General features: G+C 39.4%; 1 protein-coding gene across 1 annotated transcript in view; it reads right to left on the reverse strand.

Annotated features, from left to right (window-relative positions):
- The window catches only part of ANK2 (ankyrin 2), a 568,692-nt gene that overhangs the window by 91,668 nt on the left and 460,832 nt on the right, over positions 1 to 16,192 (reverse strand). The window contains exon 24 of the mRNA XM_045018048.1: positions 7,958 to 8,030. Within this exon, the coding sequence (XP_044873983.1) occupies positions 7,958 to 8,030 (73 nt within the window). The remainder of the gene's footprint in view (positions 1 to 7,957; positions 8,031 to 16,192) is intronic.

The following is a 16,192-nucleotide window of genomic DNA, read 5'->3' on the forward strand; positions in this document are numbered from 1 at the left end:
GTTACATGCTAACGTGCTCTGAAAGCATCATTCACAGGCGAGTTGGAGAGTAAAGGAAAAACATCCATGGCACTCTGTTTAAACACAGTGATCATGTTCTAATGACTTGTGGGATTTACATTAACTGTTAATGATTTATGGCACTGTTGGCATCCAGAGAACCTGCCATTAAGATTATTAATGTCAATGTAAAAACAACTTGTGAATAGCCAGGCAGGAAAGATAAGAAAGTACATTCTAAAGCTTGTGGAGAGTGGAAATAATTTCTGACAGCTACTGTTCTTTAAAGATGGGTTTCAAAGATGTTTTTCAGATGGGTAAGACTCAACAGAAATCATGCCCCTTCCTAAAATGTTCTGACCTTGGTTTAGAAAGAAAAAGAACTAGCAGGTTGCTTCAACAAACAGTTATGTTAAGATATAATCAGGTCCTGCTAGATCCTGTGGAAAAAATAATTCCATTTCCAGAATTGCTGGTAAGGACATCTGTTACAACGATTTTAAAGGTATACAGTATGTCATAAGTGCCTCCTAATCATTCTCCAGCCTTTTCTTATTGCTACCTTTTCCACTAAATGAAGATACAGTTAGACCATTTGCAAAAGAGCAGAGTATTCATTTTTGACTTTAAAGTGAGTTTTTGCTCTGCAAAACACCTACGGAAAACCAACTCTTTCTTATGCAATAGAATCATAGAATATCAGGGTTGGACGGGACCTCAGGAGGTCATCTAGTCCAACCCCTGCTCAAAGCAGGACCAATAAATGTGCTTCTTGTGTTTTCAGTCACGCCTGCTGATTTTACTGGCCAACATATATTGTTATTACTAAAGATTGTCAGGGAAGGTTTCTATTTTTCTGAGAATTTTTTTTGAAGAAAATGAAAAGTATTAGTTTCTGTCAAGATTTTTTATTTTTTGAGCAGGGGGTGCAGGGTGTGTGAGAAAAAAGCCAAACAACCTAATTTTTTTCAAAATCCCCAAATATTCATTATTAACAAGAAATACCTAAAGCTAATAAAAAGACTTCTGTTAAAAAAAATCCAGCTTCAAGTTTTTTGATGAAAACCTGAAAAATGTTCACACAAATTTCTATTTTGTCATAAAGCCATTTTCTGTCAGAAAAAAGTTTCAATGAAAATTTTTCAACCACATCTAGTTATTATTTTTGGCTTGCCTTAGCAATGCAGAGCAAATGCAACTATGGAAGAGAGATAGATCATTTGCTTCACATGTCAAAAAAATTCTGATGGCAGAAAGAAAGAAAGAAAGAAAGAAAGAAAGAAAGAAAGAAAGAAAGAAAGAAAGAAAGAAAGAATCCATCCTGACTTTCAAATTTACAACTGAGTTTGTACGTCTGGCACTTAGAAAAAAACAATCATTGGACATGGAAATCATTAAGAGACTATAAACATGGAACCCAACAAAGCCATTTATACAGAGTACTGCACTTTAACACAAATAGCTCTGTCTCGATAGGGCCAAGCAAGAGATCATTTAATAGCTAACCATTTTTTTCTTTCACAGCTAGAGTGAAATCTAGAGTGTGGAGATCATTTTGAAACAATGATACTGGTTAAATTTCTCTGCTGGTTTCCCATGCCTATCACAGCATGCACAGAAGAAAGGTATTATTGTATTATTGTTCCCTTCCTGTCACTAAGATTTTAGGAATTAGCTTTAATATGCCTACCAAATACTTCTTATGAATGTACATTTCTCTCTCTCTCTCTTTCTCATTGAGGCTTTTGACATATAGCTTTTGATCTGCTTCTGTAAGTCATCCATAATTGGCTACATACATTTAGCCAAATCTTGTTCTCAGTTATAAAACAGTAAATCCAGGGTAAGTGCATTCATTTCAGTGCGGGTTTTCTGGATTTACAGTGGTATGATGCAACAGCAGAATTTGGCCAAGTGGCTTTAAAGTATTTATAAATTGTGTTTCTTCAATCTAACCATGGTTCTACATCCTCCAGCTCCTGCTATTAGATAATTTTGGAAGGCCCTGTATTTTCCACCACTTAATACACAACTTCAATGGAGTTGTGTGCCCTTATGTCAGCAGTGAATTTAGCCCAGACTAGTCTGCCCAACTTCTCTCTCACACACATTAACTAGGCTTGGAAAGATTAGATTTTTATTAGTACGTCAGTTTCTCCACACACACAAAAACCTTTGAAAAAACATTTCCATTAATGACAATCAAAATTTACAGATAGGCAAACTAAGAAAAATACTACTTGAGAACTTATCAGAGTTTAAGGATATGTATTTTGTATATTCTGATGTGAGATGTTGAAAAGTTGTGTTTTAATGGATATAAAGCTTTACCTATTTGAATCTCAGTATCTACTGTCATTAAGCAATTTTTGTCTGACCCTCCCCAATATCTGATCCACTCCACAATTTCCCACAACTCTGAAAATGTAAGTCAAAAATAGAAAAAAACTGCTTAAAATAAACACTGATATGATAAAAAAGTAAAAATCAAATTCTGCCAAGCCTACACATAACCAAATAATACTCCCACTACTTTAAGGCAGCTATAGAAGGCACTTGAACATCTGATGTGATTCACTGAGGAACATTCTTGATAAGAAGCTACAAAGCAGCTTTTTAGCATTGCTTACCCAAAAGGTTATAGAAGGTAGTAGGCAACCTTTCAATATGTTTATCACAATTCTAGGCAGGTGCAGCCATAATGCATTTTGAACAAAGAATATTCCTCTGTACCTACAGCATTTTATTATATAATTATAATAATCATGTCATAATCAAACTAACATTTGATTATTTCAATTTTTGATGTGAATATAAGTTTGATAGATAAAGGTAATTGTGTTGATGTAATATACTTAGATTTCTCCAAGGCATTTGACTTGGGTACCACATGACGTTTTGATTAAAAAACTAGAGCACAAAATTAACATGGCATGCATTAATTGGGCTAAAATTGGCTAACTAATAGGTCTCAAAACGTAATTGTACAGGGAATCATCACTGAGTGGGAGTGCTTCTAGTGGGTTCCCACAGGAATCAGTTCTTGATCCTACGCCATTTAACATAAAGTCACACAAACAGGTCAGTGGAAGATCCTGGAATAGGACCCAGGTTTGCTGATTCTCACTTCAGTGCCTAAACAAAACAGTAATATTTCATTAGCTCTTGTCAACTGTTCTTGCCTATTGCAATATTTGAGCCATGTTCATTAAATAGTTTGAATATTTCACATTCTCAAGTTTACTATATGCTACAAAAACAAATGAAGAAACCTTTATTATTGGTGCCTTTCTCTTATGTGAAATAGGATTTTCAGTTTATAAATTCCTAGTAAGCCATTCTTGTTTTAATCAGGAATCTGGCGGAACAGGTTATGGATTAACTCTGAGCTGTTTTATGAAACCTAAAGTCACATTTTTCTTGTACTTCAATGATGAGTTACTTCTACAGATTACATGAAATCACTTTATCACTAATCCATGTTCATGAAGGGATATGAAACCCCACTCTCACATGGTTATTACTACTTTGAGTAAGTATGAAATCCATAGGATTACTTGAGAGTAAGGAACTACTACTCTGTGTGAGTACAGATGGAACAATCTGGCCTTTAGTGATTAAAACATGTAGCAATTTAATGCATATTATGGTACATATAGATGTAGAGGACATATGTTACTTTCAGCCTATATGATTAAGCTATTTCTGTTTTCAGCAATACTTTAGCAAATTCATTATCCTAATGATCCTCTTCTTTAGATGACTAGTATTTGTTGGTGTTTAAAAGAATGACACAGTGACAACACAACTTTATTTCTAAAGCAAAGATGGGATAGGATCTTTTGTAATTTGTTAGACAGTAAACACTTGAGGTTTATTTTATAATGATTATTCCCCTTTGGGTGTTGTTATTCTAAGGCTGATTTCTGGGACTATTTCTTCTACACATAAAAAAAAAAAAAACATACTCCGGCCTTTTACATTTTCTTATTCCCTTTCCTCAAACAAAAATGAACTTTATTTAATCAATGTCAAAATATAAAATGATACCATGATCTATTCCAATGGAAACAGAATTGAGAATTAGGAGTTGCTTTCTTGGACACAAACTCACTGCAGTTCCTTGGGTAAGTTCTTTTACTTCACAGCCTCAGTTCCCCTATCTATACAATGGGAATGACAACAGTTAAAATCTCTCTCTCTCGAGGGAGTTTTGAGTATAAATTAATTACTGTCCATGGAAACCTTTAAACATATATAGCATTAAAATAAGTGCTAAGTATTTTATTATAATTATTATTATTCTAAGTGGGGCAAAAACAACATAAGTAATGGCTGCATGGTAATAATGACATTACTTATCAATTATCTGAAGGGAAAAAAGTTCTCTCTTCACAGTTGTCTAGTATGTCTTGTCTCATCAATATTTGTGTCTTTAAGGACCCAGTCCTGCAAAAGCTTATGCACAAGGTTCACTTTACAGTTATGAGTAACGTTACATATAACATTAAGCACATACGTAAGTATTTCCAGGATCAGGGCTTTGATCTGTCTGAACTTCTAGAAAGTGACTCTCTATTTCTGTAGTTTGTACAGCACTGATCATATTGTCGGTGATAATAAATAGTGATGATGATAAAAATGGAGCAACTAATATTAATCTTTAAGCAGTCCTTATTTTAGATTACAATTCTATTATGTAACATACTTGATTTCAATCTGGGTTGTGACAAAAAGTCTTAGGCCCTGATATCAAGCTTGTGAGGCAGGTAAACACGCACTGATGCCAATGGATATTTTGCCTGTATAGGTCTATGTACGGGGCCCTTCGTGGTAATGTAGTGGGATTTGTTATTTGATGTAACAGTGTTCTCATCATCTTCAAAAGTCTCCATCTGTCACTCCCTTTGCACCTTCAGTGCCTCCCGCTCACCACTCCCTTTCTGTCCATTCCACTTTCTATCTTCCACTCATGACTTCATATTTTCTGCCATGGTAGCCTGACTTTGGAACTCCCTGGCCTTCTGATGCAAAAGATGACTACTTTTCTTCATTCAAATCTTGCCTAACATTCACTCTTCCTGCCAAAACTATTGATGGTGCCCCATCTGAGTGTCATCACATCACACGTGTCTGCATTTCCGTCTTTCTCTCTGTTTTATACAACACCAACCACATATTTCTGGTGCTTAAAAATACATGATACAAACAATTATTTAACAATGAACAGAAACCAATTTAACATACAAACACAAAATACCAACCCTACTGCCTCTATGTGAATAACAATGTTGCCCTCAGCACCAAACTCTTGCAGATATTCTCAATAGTAAAAGATCCCCAGTAAGACTCTTCCTGCTAAATGTGCAAACTACTGGGTGAAAATTACCAAAGACCAAGTGGGAGGCCAATGGACACACATACAGCGGAAGCCTCGCCCCATCACTGAGACATTTAAAACCTGATCAATAGCAAACATTCTCCAGGAAACAATCCAGGGAGGTAAATGGACGAGATAGCTCTTTTGATTTTACATCATTGACACCGGATATTGCATTTGAATTATTATTCATATATGAGTATTATATTGTTAATGTAGTATTAGTCAAACAAAACCACTGCTTCACAGGGAAAATACCAAATAACTAACTCCTCCAATGAATAGGCTCCACAGTAGGGCTCTAAAATATTAACTTGCTCAAGTATTCCTGTCATATTCAACTTTTTAACTATATGATTAAAGTTAGAATGTTTAGTGTGTCACATTTGTTTATTCAGAAATATATCTTGTCACTGTAATACAGCTAAGGGCAAGATTTGCAGGAATCTTACTGCTATAGTCTCTTACAGACAGTCCACAATTATGAAAAGCCTCAGTCTCTCTAATAAAAGGTCTCTGTCTTCTGGCCTCCTGATACTTTAATTCCCTCTTATAGTCACTACCCATAACGACAAACTTCCATACCACCCAAAACGATTTTGCCCCCAAGAATGGATTTTATAAGCAGGGTGACATGAAGTGCAATCATTGTGACCATTCTGCTCAGTGATCAGCAGTATTGGCACAAATGCTTAGTACAGCACCTATGCCCTGCAAGGAGATGTAGAGGAGGGTTGATTTCCAGTCTGCTAGCTTTTTGATAAACTCTATTTGTCAGCTGGTGACAAGAAAACCCAGAGTGTTAAAATCATAATCTGGAGGGAATTAGTCATGACAAAAGGCCACAATAAGTGCTGTCAAATAATTAATGGTACAGGTAAAATTGCCTTTGGTTTTTTTGGCTTCTCCATACAGAAAAATACACACAGACATGCTCTCAAAAGTAACAACATGGATCAGTGTTAGGCATCCAGATTATGCAGATTCAGATCATCTCAGCACAAAAATAAATACATACAACCAAATTAAACAGAAACAGAAAAGTTTTTATGTCTTACTCCAAAAACTCCTTCTAACAGCACCTGTGCCACTATATGCTTCCCCATCACTGAGGCGTTCATCACCAGAGTGTTTAAAGGCTGCATAACATACAAGTTAGCTTGAGAAAATGGGATACCCAGTAGTTAGCTCCTCCAGATACAGCAGTGGAAAGCCATGCTGTGCTATGCAGATTAAAAGAGGATTGAATGGTAGCTTACATGAACCAAGGGGATAGAAAAATATAAATATAATGCTGTAATTATTTAAGGCCATGAGTAGTCCCATTCAGACTGTTCAAGGAGTAAAGTGCTGCTCAAAGGGAATAAAGTTGGCAGGGTCAGGCCCTAGAGATATAACTGCATTGATTACATTGCAGAGAAGCCTAACATATTCTTGACTGCATATAGATTTGAATGCTTGTTGATTTCTGGCCTGCTGTTTTGTTAAACACGGGCAAATTAACAAAAGAAATCAAGAGACAGGATAAATTTTAAAAATTGCCTAAGTGATTTAACAGCCTATGACCCATCTCAAAAGGGGATCTAGGCACTTAGGAGCCCCAATCCTATTGACTTTCTATGAGTCTTAAATTTTCATGGACCTAAGTCACTTTTAAAATTGTAATTTAGGTTCCTAAATCCCTTAGACATTCACCATCAGGACAATCCCCATCAAATAATAAGAACCAGCAGATATGCCATGCATAAAATATCATTGCTATAGAATTATTCAGCATTTCAGATAGAAAAAGAAAGATAAGCTAATCCATTATTATAACCTGTAAATTGATGCATCATTAGTTGAGAAGTCACAGTATTTGAAATGTGTCAACTGTTCTTTCATAAACTATTAAAAATGTATCCCCTAAAGCTATTTTGCTTATTTCTATTCAGTATAAACTGCCCAAAGGTAATAATCCCAGATAAATTTCACAGATTTTTTTTTAGGATTAAGCTAAGTGATGTAACATACACCTCCAGTCAGCACGTGGGGTTAAATCTGGAAGGGTGTCAGTGGTATCTGTGTGTAGTTACTTTATGTCATGGCCTATGAATCTGTGTTCAGCAAGTGCCAAAAGGCCTTCAAGGTAACAGCTTCATCTCCTTCAGACATGTGCATCTTTACCTAAATGTTTCCAATTAAACAAAGATCCCTATCTATTTCTGTGATATGCATATCTGGATACAGGTGGATCTGATCCAAAATGTTCAGAGCCTCAAACCTCTCTTTATAGTGGGCAAGCGCACCTTTGGAAAAGCTTTATATATGAATTTTAAACTCCCACATTTGGAAGTGTTTAGATTTCTATTTGGTTCAGACCATTACAAACATACAAAGAAGTTTGGATCTGATACTGGCGTTTGGATCCAGGGTTTCTGGATTGGGGTCATCTTTAATGCCTCTATTCAAATCTTGTAACCAAAAAGGCATTAAATCAAGGCCTTTAAACAGCACACTATTTCAAGAATTGAAGCAGCTTAACTCTATACTGTAATGGCATAAAAGACACTAAACAAGGGAATTTAAGTTGCTCACCTTCCTCATCTGAAACATCCAGGACCTCGGTCATCGTCTCAGGTACATTCAGCTTGTGTTTCTCAGTCACTGTCTGCAGAGACAGAATAATCATCTCTCAAATTAAGCATCAAGAAAAATAGCAGGCATTTATCAGGGTATTTTCAACAACAGCTGCAGTTCAATCTGTTCAGACATTTTACAATGTTTTCTCTTCCCTCTGGTTTTATTTTTCAAGGTGTAATCTTTACCATAGTTACTCTTGCTTTCTCTTTGTGCTACAGCAAATGATCATTTATTCTGGAAAAAACATACAAAAAGCACATCTATAGATAGATGATGCATGTAGAGTAACAGACAATGCTTCCAGGATGGTTCTAAATTGAATTAGGTAACGTCTACAGAAGAGCCGTAGAACGTTATACGGGACATATGGAAATTATTAAAATTGTAAAGCACTTGGAAATGAAGCTATGAATGATGTGAAATATTTAAACTGAAAAAAGATGAAGAATATTTAGAAAGACCATATGATGCATTTCTTACTTGAAATAGCAGCTCAGTGACTACAATGTGTATTAATGTTACTCTTTTCATAATTATTACAAATCACCCTATGTCTTGGAGTAAATGTACATGGTGGTTTACACACACACAAATTCAGACATATCACCTGCACCAAATAGCTTATAGGATTAGTTATTCAAGGGAAAAACACCAGAGACAATACATGAGACAATAGTTCAGGTAAGGGTGAACATGGGGGTTATTAGAAAACAGATTTTTAGAATCAGTGACTTTGCATGAAGGATTCGAAGAGGAAGACAGAGCGTGCTTGGCCATGGAGTGAGACTGGGAGAGGGAGGGAGACTGATTCAACAAAGGGAGCATCATCTTAGCACGAGGTCATGTGTGGGTCAAGGACATGAAGAAGGCAATAAGAAGAGAGCACTGTGAGGAGTGTAGGGCATGAAAGGATTCTGTGGAGAAATGAGAGCAGATATGTTCTATAGATGGAGACAAGATTATATAAGAGCCTGAAGAATGTTGCATGTGATATAATAGGAGATGACAATTCAATGAATTCAAGAGGAATTCCATGGTCAGAACAGCCCTAACCAATACACAACCACTCCATGGCCACAACCCACTCTGAAATCAGCCAGTAGAACTGGATATCCTTGAAGGAGAGTTTATGCTTCACTCCTTAAGGTGTGTAGCACTGGATGAAACCCTATTGTACACAGGGGAATGTCAGGAGACAGTATGTCTGTTGAAGCTCCCACAGGAATAGATCACCATTGCTCCACTCTCAATTCTGGCCAGCACCTATAAAGCATAAATTAATCCCAAACGTGGAAGTAGCAAAATAACATATAGCTCTTGTGATATTTACTGAGGGATGAACCTTGAAGCCCCTACTCTATCCGTACTCAGGCAAAACTCCCACTGAGGTCAACAGCAATTTTGCCTGTGTAAAAACTGAGTGAGGACTTCCAGATCTGGTGCTGTATTTCTATACTTCTGGCAAGCCAGTGAGGAAGATAGCACTACTCATTATTATGATGTTTTTCTATACATATCTACACCTCTCTCATGATTGTTGAATCTGTGAACAATGGTAATTTGTAAGTTTAAGTGTCTGAAATGCATTAACTGCAGACAATACGTTTCAATTTACCTTCCTACAGTTTGTATGTGGGCAGAACGGAGGGTGGGCAAAACTGGTTTCCTGCAATCTCAGTTATTCATCTTTAATTAGATCTTAATCATGGTTCAAGGAATTAACAAGTATGGTTTTCAATGCATGTGTTGTGTGTTCCAAGCTCTTTTGTACTCATTACATTCCTCAGCCAATTCTTTGACTCTTTTTATCACTCCCCTAGAAAGGTCAGGCAGCAGTAGGGAGTCTGAGCCAGCTGAAGCAGACTGAACACACACGGCAGTGCAGGTGACCTCAACCTCCTTCTTTGTAGCAATAAAAGCAATGAATTAAGAAATAAATTCTAAATAAACAAAAAGGCTGATACTCTACAAGTGGAATAAGGTGAGAAGGAGGACAGTATATTCTTCAAGTGATGGGCAAAGCACTGTGTGTGTACATCAGTTGTTAAAAAGATGAGCAAGTAACCCAAATGCTGTACTGCTCCTGAGTATGAGCACTGAATAAAATAGCCAAGAACTCAGCAAACAAACAGAGAGGGGGTCTCTGAGGAAAAGAGGAAAAATGGAATTGCCTAGAAAAAAATTACCGTATATACTCATTCATAAGCCAAATATTTTCGGTAAAAAAGTGACACATCAAAGAGTGGGGGTCGGCTTATAAACGGGTCTACACCAAAATCTGGTGATTTAAAACTCTAAGGAATTATTGAATTGAATATCTAATACAGGGATCGGCAACCTGTGGCACACAGCCCGCCAGGATAAGCACTCTAGCAGGCCGGGCTGGTTTGATTACCTGCCATGTCCACAGGTTCGGCCGATCGCGGCTCCCACTGGCCCCAGTTCGCTGGTCCAAGCCAATGGGGGTGCGCCACTTCCCACAGTTCCCATTGGCTGGGAACGGTGAACTGTGGCCACAGGGAGCTGAGGGGCTCCATGCCTAAAGATGCTCCACGTAAACAAAACATCCCGATCCATCAGCAGCTTACTCTGACAGGCCAGGAGCCAAAGTTTTCCAACCCCTGAAACATAGGGTTGGTTTATGAGGGGGTCATACAGTTTTTGCTATTTCTACGTATCTATTTTGGGGGGTCGGCTTATAAACGAACAGGCTAATGAATGAGTATATACGGTACGAGTCAGATATGAAAGCTCTTGAGAAATTCATCTCTGTCTACAATAAATGCAACAGACCATTCATTCATTAAGGCCCAAATCCCAGTTCTCATATTGAGCTCAGGAACAAGAGCCATGCACAGGAGAACAACACAGAGGTGAGAGTTAGAATTCTCTGGCCCACAGCTTCTGGACCTCAGCACTTCAGTAGTGTTAACAATAATTGGAGAAAGAATCACAGTTCAAGATGAGATTTAATCTATTTAAACAAAATGCCCCCCATTTGGGGTAGGGACAGTGGTTGTTGTAGGACGACAACTAATTAAAGTACCAAAACAGGATCAGTATGTTAATATATAGTATAAGACAAATAGCATATTGTATACATGGTACCCCTGCCAATATCTAGTAATATCAGATAAGTGGCCATAGAATATGGTGACAGCCTATTGAGGCTCTAAAATTTGCTTTACTTAGGAAAAAATCCCATTAGATCACTGTAAAATTTATCAATATAGACTCTTAGACATAGGCCATGGTACATAAACGTGATCAATACCTATATAGTTGTCTGTTTATTACTCTTACACAACACTAGCGTTAGCACTCACAACCACATTAATACTTAGTAGGGTTGCCAGGCGTCTGGTTTTCGACCGGAAAGCCCAGTCGAAAAGGGACCCTGGTGGCTTTGGTCAGCACCGCTGACTGGGCTCCCTGCATGACCTGGCTCTGTGCAGCTCCCCAAAAGTGGCCGGCTTGTCCGGCCCCTAGGCGCTGGGATGGTCAAGGAAGCTCCAAGTGCTGCCTCCGCCCCTAGCACCGACTCCACAGCTCCCACTTGCCAGGAACTGCAGCCAGTGGGAGCTGCAGGGGTGGCACCTGTGGCTGCGGGTAGCACGCACCATGCAGAGTCGCCTGGCCACACCTTCCAGGGGAGGCAGGGAGCCTGCCTTAGCCATGCTGCATCGCCAACCGTGACCTGCCCGAGGTAAGTGCTGCCCAACCAGAGCCTGCACCCCGAGCCTCCTGCACAGGTCAGAAACCCCTCCCGCACCCTAACTCTCCCCCAGAACCCGCACCCCCTCCCACACCCCAACCCACTACCACAGCCAGAACCCCCTTCCTGAGCCTGCACCCCACTCCTCTCCCCCAGCCCGGAGCCCCCTTCTGCAGCCTGAACCCCTCGTTTGTGGTCCCACCCCAAAACCCGCACCCCCCAGCTACAGCCCGCACGCCCTCCCGCATCCTAATCCCCTGCCCCAGCCCACTGAAAGTGAGTGAGGGTGGGGGAGAGCAAGTGATGGAGGGAGGGGAGTTGGAGTGAGTGAATGGGGTCAGGGCCTCAAAAAAAGGGGCAGGACAGGGCGGGACATCAGGGCAGGGCAAGGGTGTTCAGTTTTGTGCCATTAGAAAGTTGGCAATCCTAATGCTTAGTGAGACATATGAGCTTAAAGAACCTAAAGCGAGGCACCCAAATCCATATTTAGCATCCTCAGTGACCTGATTTTCAGAGTTGCTGAACACCTTCCGCTTCCTCTAAAGCTCATTGGATGCTTAGTACCTGTGAAATTCTGGCCATTTATGTATGCACTTAACATTAGACATCTGCATTTGAAAATTTGGCTGTAAGACCAGATTTTCAGAAACTTCAGCACAGAAATACATGTATATATTTGTATGCCTGCTTTGCATAGTCAAGCAGAGTACAGATCAAATGTTCTAGATACTGTACATAAATGGTCATTTGTCCATACTGTGGCAGAGCTCTGACCTTGCTCCCATGGGTCCTGCGCTTCTAGGTGGTTTATGCTAGCCTCAGTGGCTCACTGTGACCCTCCACTTAGCCCTTCTCTCTTTAGGGCCAGGGTTACAGTCTACTGAGCCCTTTTCATCATAGGCCTGCAAGGAGGTTGGTGAGAGAACTCCCACAGTCTCTGTTCAGCCTCCTGTCCTGACAGGGACCTGACTTCCCCTTCCAGGAGATGTTCCTGTAGTGGTGGGTTGAGGGGGAACCCGGGCCCGCCCTCTACTCTGGGTTCCGGCCCAGGGACCCTAATGGTAGCAGTTGTTGGCAGCCAACCTTTCACTGCCAGAGTTGCTACATTTCCCTGGGCCACTTCCCCACAGCTCTCCTGCTTCTCCCTTCTTCACCTTACCTGAGGGCTCCTTTAATGATGGTTTGAGGGTGTCTTCAGTAACCGGCCCTTCAGCCGCACTTCCTCTCCTCTGGCTCCCTGGCTCTCCTCTGCCTGACTGGAGTGAGCCCTTTTCATAGTATCAGCAGGGCCTTAATTAGAGTCAGGTGGTCACATTAACTGAATGGCCTCACCTGACTCTTTACAGCTTAATTAGAGTCAGGTGTTCTCATTAGCCTGGAGCAGCCCCTGCTCTGGTCAGTCAGGGAATAGAAAACTGTTAATCCAGTGGCCAGTATATCTGCCTTCTGCTATTCTGCTGTACCCAACTGGCCTGGGTCTATCACAATACACAGACTGTACTTACCTGTACATGTGCATCCAAACTTCACTGTAGAGTTAAACATCCGAAAATCGGGTTTTCTTTTTATACATTGCATGTCGCAATTGGTTATTTTAAATGTAAACCCCTAAGTTTGAGCATGGCACAATATCTCAAATATTGAGCTAAATACTGCCTTTGATTTATAGACAGTGTATCAGTATTGCACAACAATGTGCCCTTTGTGTTTCTGGGACTCCTCGGCACAAACATATTCCTTAATTCTGACATCCTACAATGTATCAACTATAACCCTTCTCCCTGCAGATGCCACTATATTTAACAATGGAATGAAGAACCATTAATTATCACCCAGTTTTAAAAAGGATGAGGATCTGTGGACAGCTTAATGACCCCAATAAAACTTGGAGTTTTAAATGCTGAGGTGTATGTGGTCTTTGTAGCTCCACTGATATTGTATTGCTCTGGTAAATCATGATGATGAAATGCTAAGAGAGATTAGAGAGGCTATCAAAATTAAGAATTCGATAATAGTGGTGGATTTCAATTAACCCCATATTGACTGGAAACATGTGACCGCATGAAGAAATGCAGAGACAAAATTTCTTGATACTTTAAATGACTGCTTCTTGGAGCAGCTGGTATGGGAACCCACAAGGGGAGAGGCAACTCTCGATTTAGTCCTGAGTGGAGCGCAGAAGCTGGTCCAAGAGGTAACTATAACAGGACTTGGAAATAGTGACCATCATATAACAACATTTAACATTCCTGTGGTGGGAAGAACACCTCAACAGCCCAACAATGTGGGATTTAATTTCAGAAAGGGGAACTATGCAAAAATGAGGGGGTTAGTTAAACGGAAATTAAAAGGTACAGTGACTAGAGTGAAATCCCTGCAAGCTGCATGGACACTTTTCAAAGACACCATAATAGAAACCCAACTTAAATGTATACCCCAAATTAAAAAAAGACAATAAAAGAACTAAAAAAGAGCCACTGTGGCTTAACAACCATGTAAAAGAAGCAGTGAGAGATAAAAAGGCATCTTTTAAAAAGTGGAAGTCAAATCCTAGTGAGGTAAATAGAAAGGAGCATAAACACTGCCAAATTAAGTGTAAAAATGTAATAAGAAAAGCCAAAAAGGAGTTTGAAGAACAGCTACCCAAAAACGCAAAAGTAATAACAAAATGTTTTTAAGTACATCAGAAGCAGGAAGCCTGCTAAACAACCAGTAGGGCTCCTGGACGATCGAGATACAAAAGGAGCGCTTAAAGACGATAAAGTCATTGAGGAGAAACTAAATGAATTCTTTGCTTCAGTCTTCATGGCTGAGGATGTTAGGGAGATTCCCAAACCTGAGCCATCTTTTGTAGGTGACAAATCTGAGGAATTGTCACAGATTTAGTTTTCACTTGAGGAGGTTTTGGAATTAATTGATAAACTTGACAGTAACAAGTCACCGGAACCAGATGGCATTCACCCAAGAGTTCTGAAAGAACTCAAATGTGAAACTGCAGAACTATTAACTATGGTTTGTAACCTGTCCTTTAAATTGGCTTCTGTACCCAGTGACTGGAAGATAGCTAATGTAACACCAATATTTTAAAAGGGCTCTAGAGGTGATCCCGGCAATTATAGACCAGTAAGTCTAACATCAGTACCGGGCAAATTAGTTGAAACAATAGTAAAGAATAAAATTGTCAGACACATAGAAGAACATAAATTGTTGGGCAAGTGTCAACATGGTTTCTGTAAAGGGAAATCATGTCTTACTAATCTATTAGAGTTCTTTGAAGGGGTCAACAAACATGTGGACAACAGGGATCCAGTGAACGTAGTGTACTTAGATTTCCAGAAAGTCTTTGACAAGGTCCCTCACCAAAGGCTCTTACGTAAATTAAGTTGTCATGGGATAAGAGGGAAGATCCTTTCATGGATTGAGAACTGGTTAAAAGACAGGGAACAAATGGTAGGAATAAATGGTAAATTTTCAGAATGGAGAGGGATAACTACTGGTGTTCCCAAGGGTCAGTCCTAGGACCAATCCTATTCAACTTATTCATAAATGATCTGGAGAAAGGGGTAAAAATTGAGGTGGCAAAGTTTGCGGATGATACTAAATTGCTCATGATAGTTAAGACCAAAGCAGACTGTGAAGAACTTCAAAAAGATCTCACAAAACTGAGTGATTGGGCAACAAAATGGCAAATTTAATTTAATGTGGATAATTGTAAAGTAATGTGCATTGGAAAAAACAACCCCAACTATACATACAATATGATGGGGGCTAATTTAGCTACAACTAATCAGGAAAAAGATCTTGGAGTCACCGTGGATAGTTCTCTGAAGACATCCACGCAGTGTGCAGCGGCAGTCAAAAAAGCAAACAGGATGTTGGGAATCATTAAAAAGGGGATAGAGAATAAGATGGAGAATATCTTATTGCCCTTATATAAATCCATGGTACACCCACATCTTGAATACTGCGTACAGATGTACTGGCATTAGAAAAGGTTCAGAGAAGGGCAACTAAAATGATTAAGGGTTTGGAAAGGGGCCCATATGAGGAGAGGTTAAAGAGGTTAGGACTTTTCAGCTTGGAAAAGAGGAGACTAAAGGGGGAATATGATAGAGTATATAAAATCAACAGTGATGTGGAGAAAGTGAATAAGGAAAAGTTATTTATTTGTTTCCATAATATAAGAACTAGGGGCCACCAAATGAAATTAATGGGCAGCAGGTTTAAAACAAATAAAAGGAAGTTCTTCACACAGCACACAGTCAAACTGTGGAATTCCTTGCCTGAGGACATTTTGAAGGCTAGAACTATAACAGGGTTTAAAAGAGAACTGGATAAATTCATGGAGGTTAAGTCCATGAATGGCTATTAGACAGGATGGGTAAGGAATGGTGTCTCTAGCCTCACTCTCACTCTCTCTCTCTCTCTCTGTCACACACACACACACACGTATGTATGTTATAAGAGTAAATAAA

The sequence above is a fragment of the Mauremys mutica genome, chromosome 5 (genome assembly GCF_020497125.1).
Source record: "Mauremys mutica isolate MM-2020 ecotype Southern chromosome 5, ASM2049712v1, whole genome shotgun sequence".
Taxonomy (NCBI): domain Eukaryota; kingdom Metazoa; phylum Chordata; order Testudines; family Geoemydidae; genus Mauremys; species Mauremys mutica.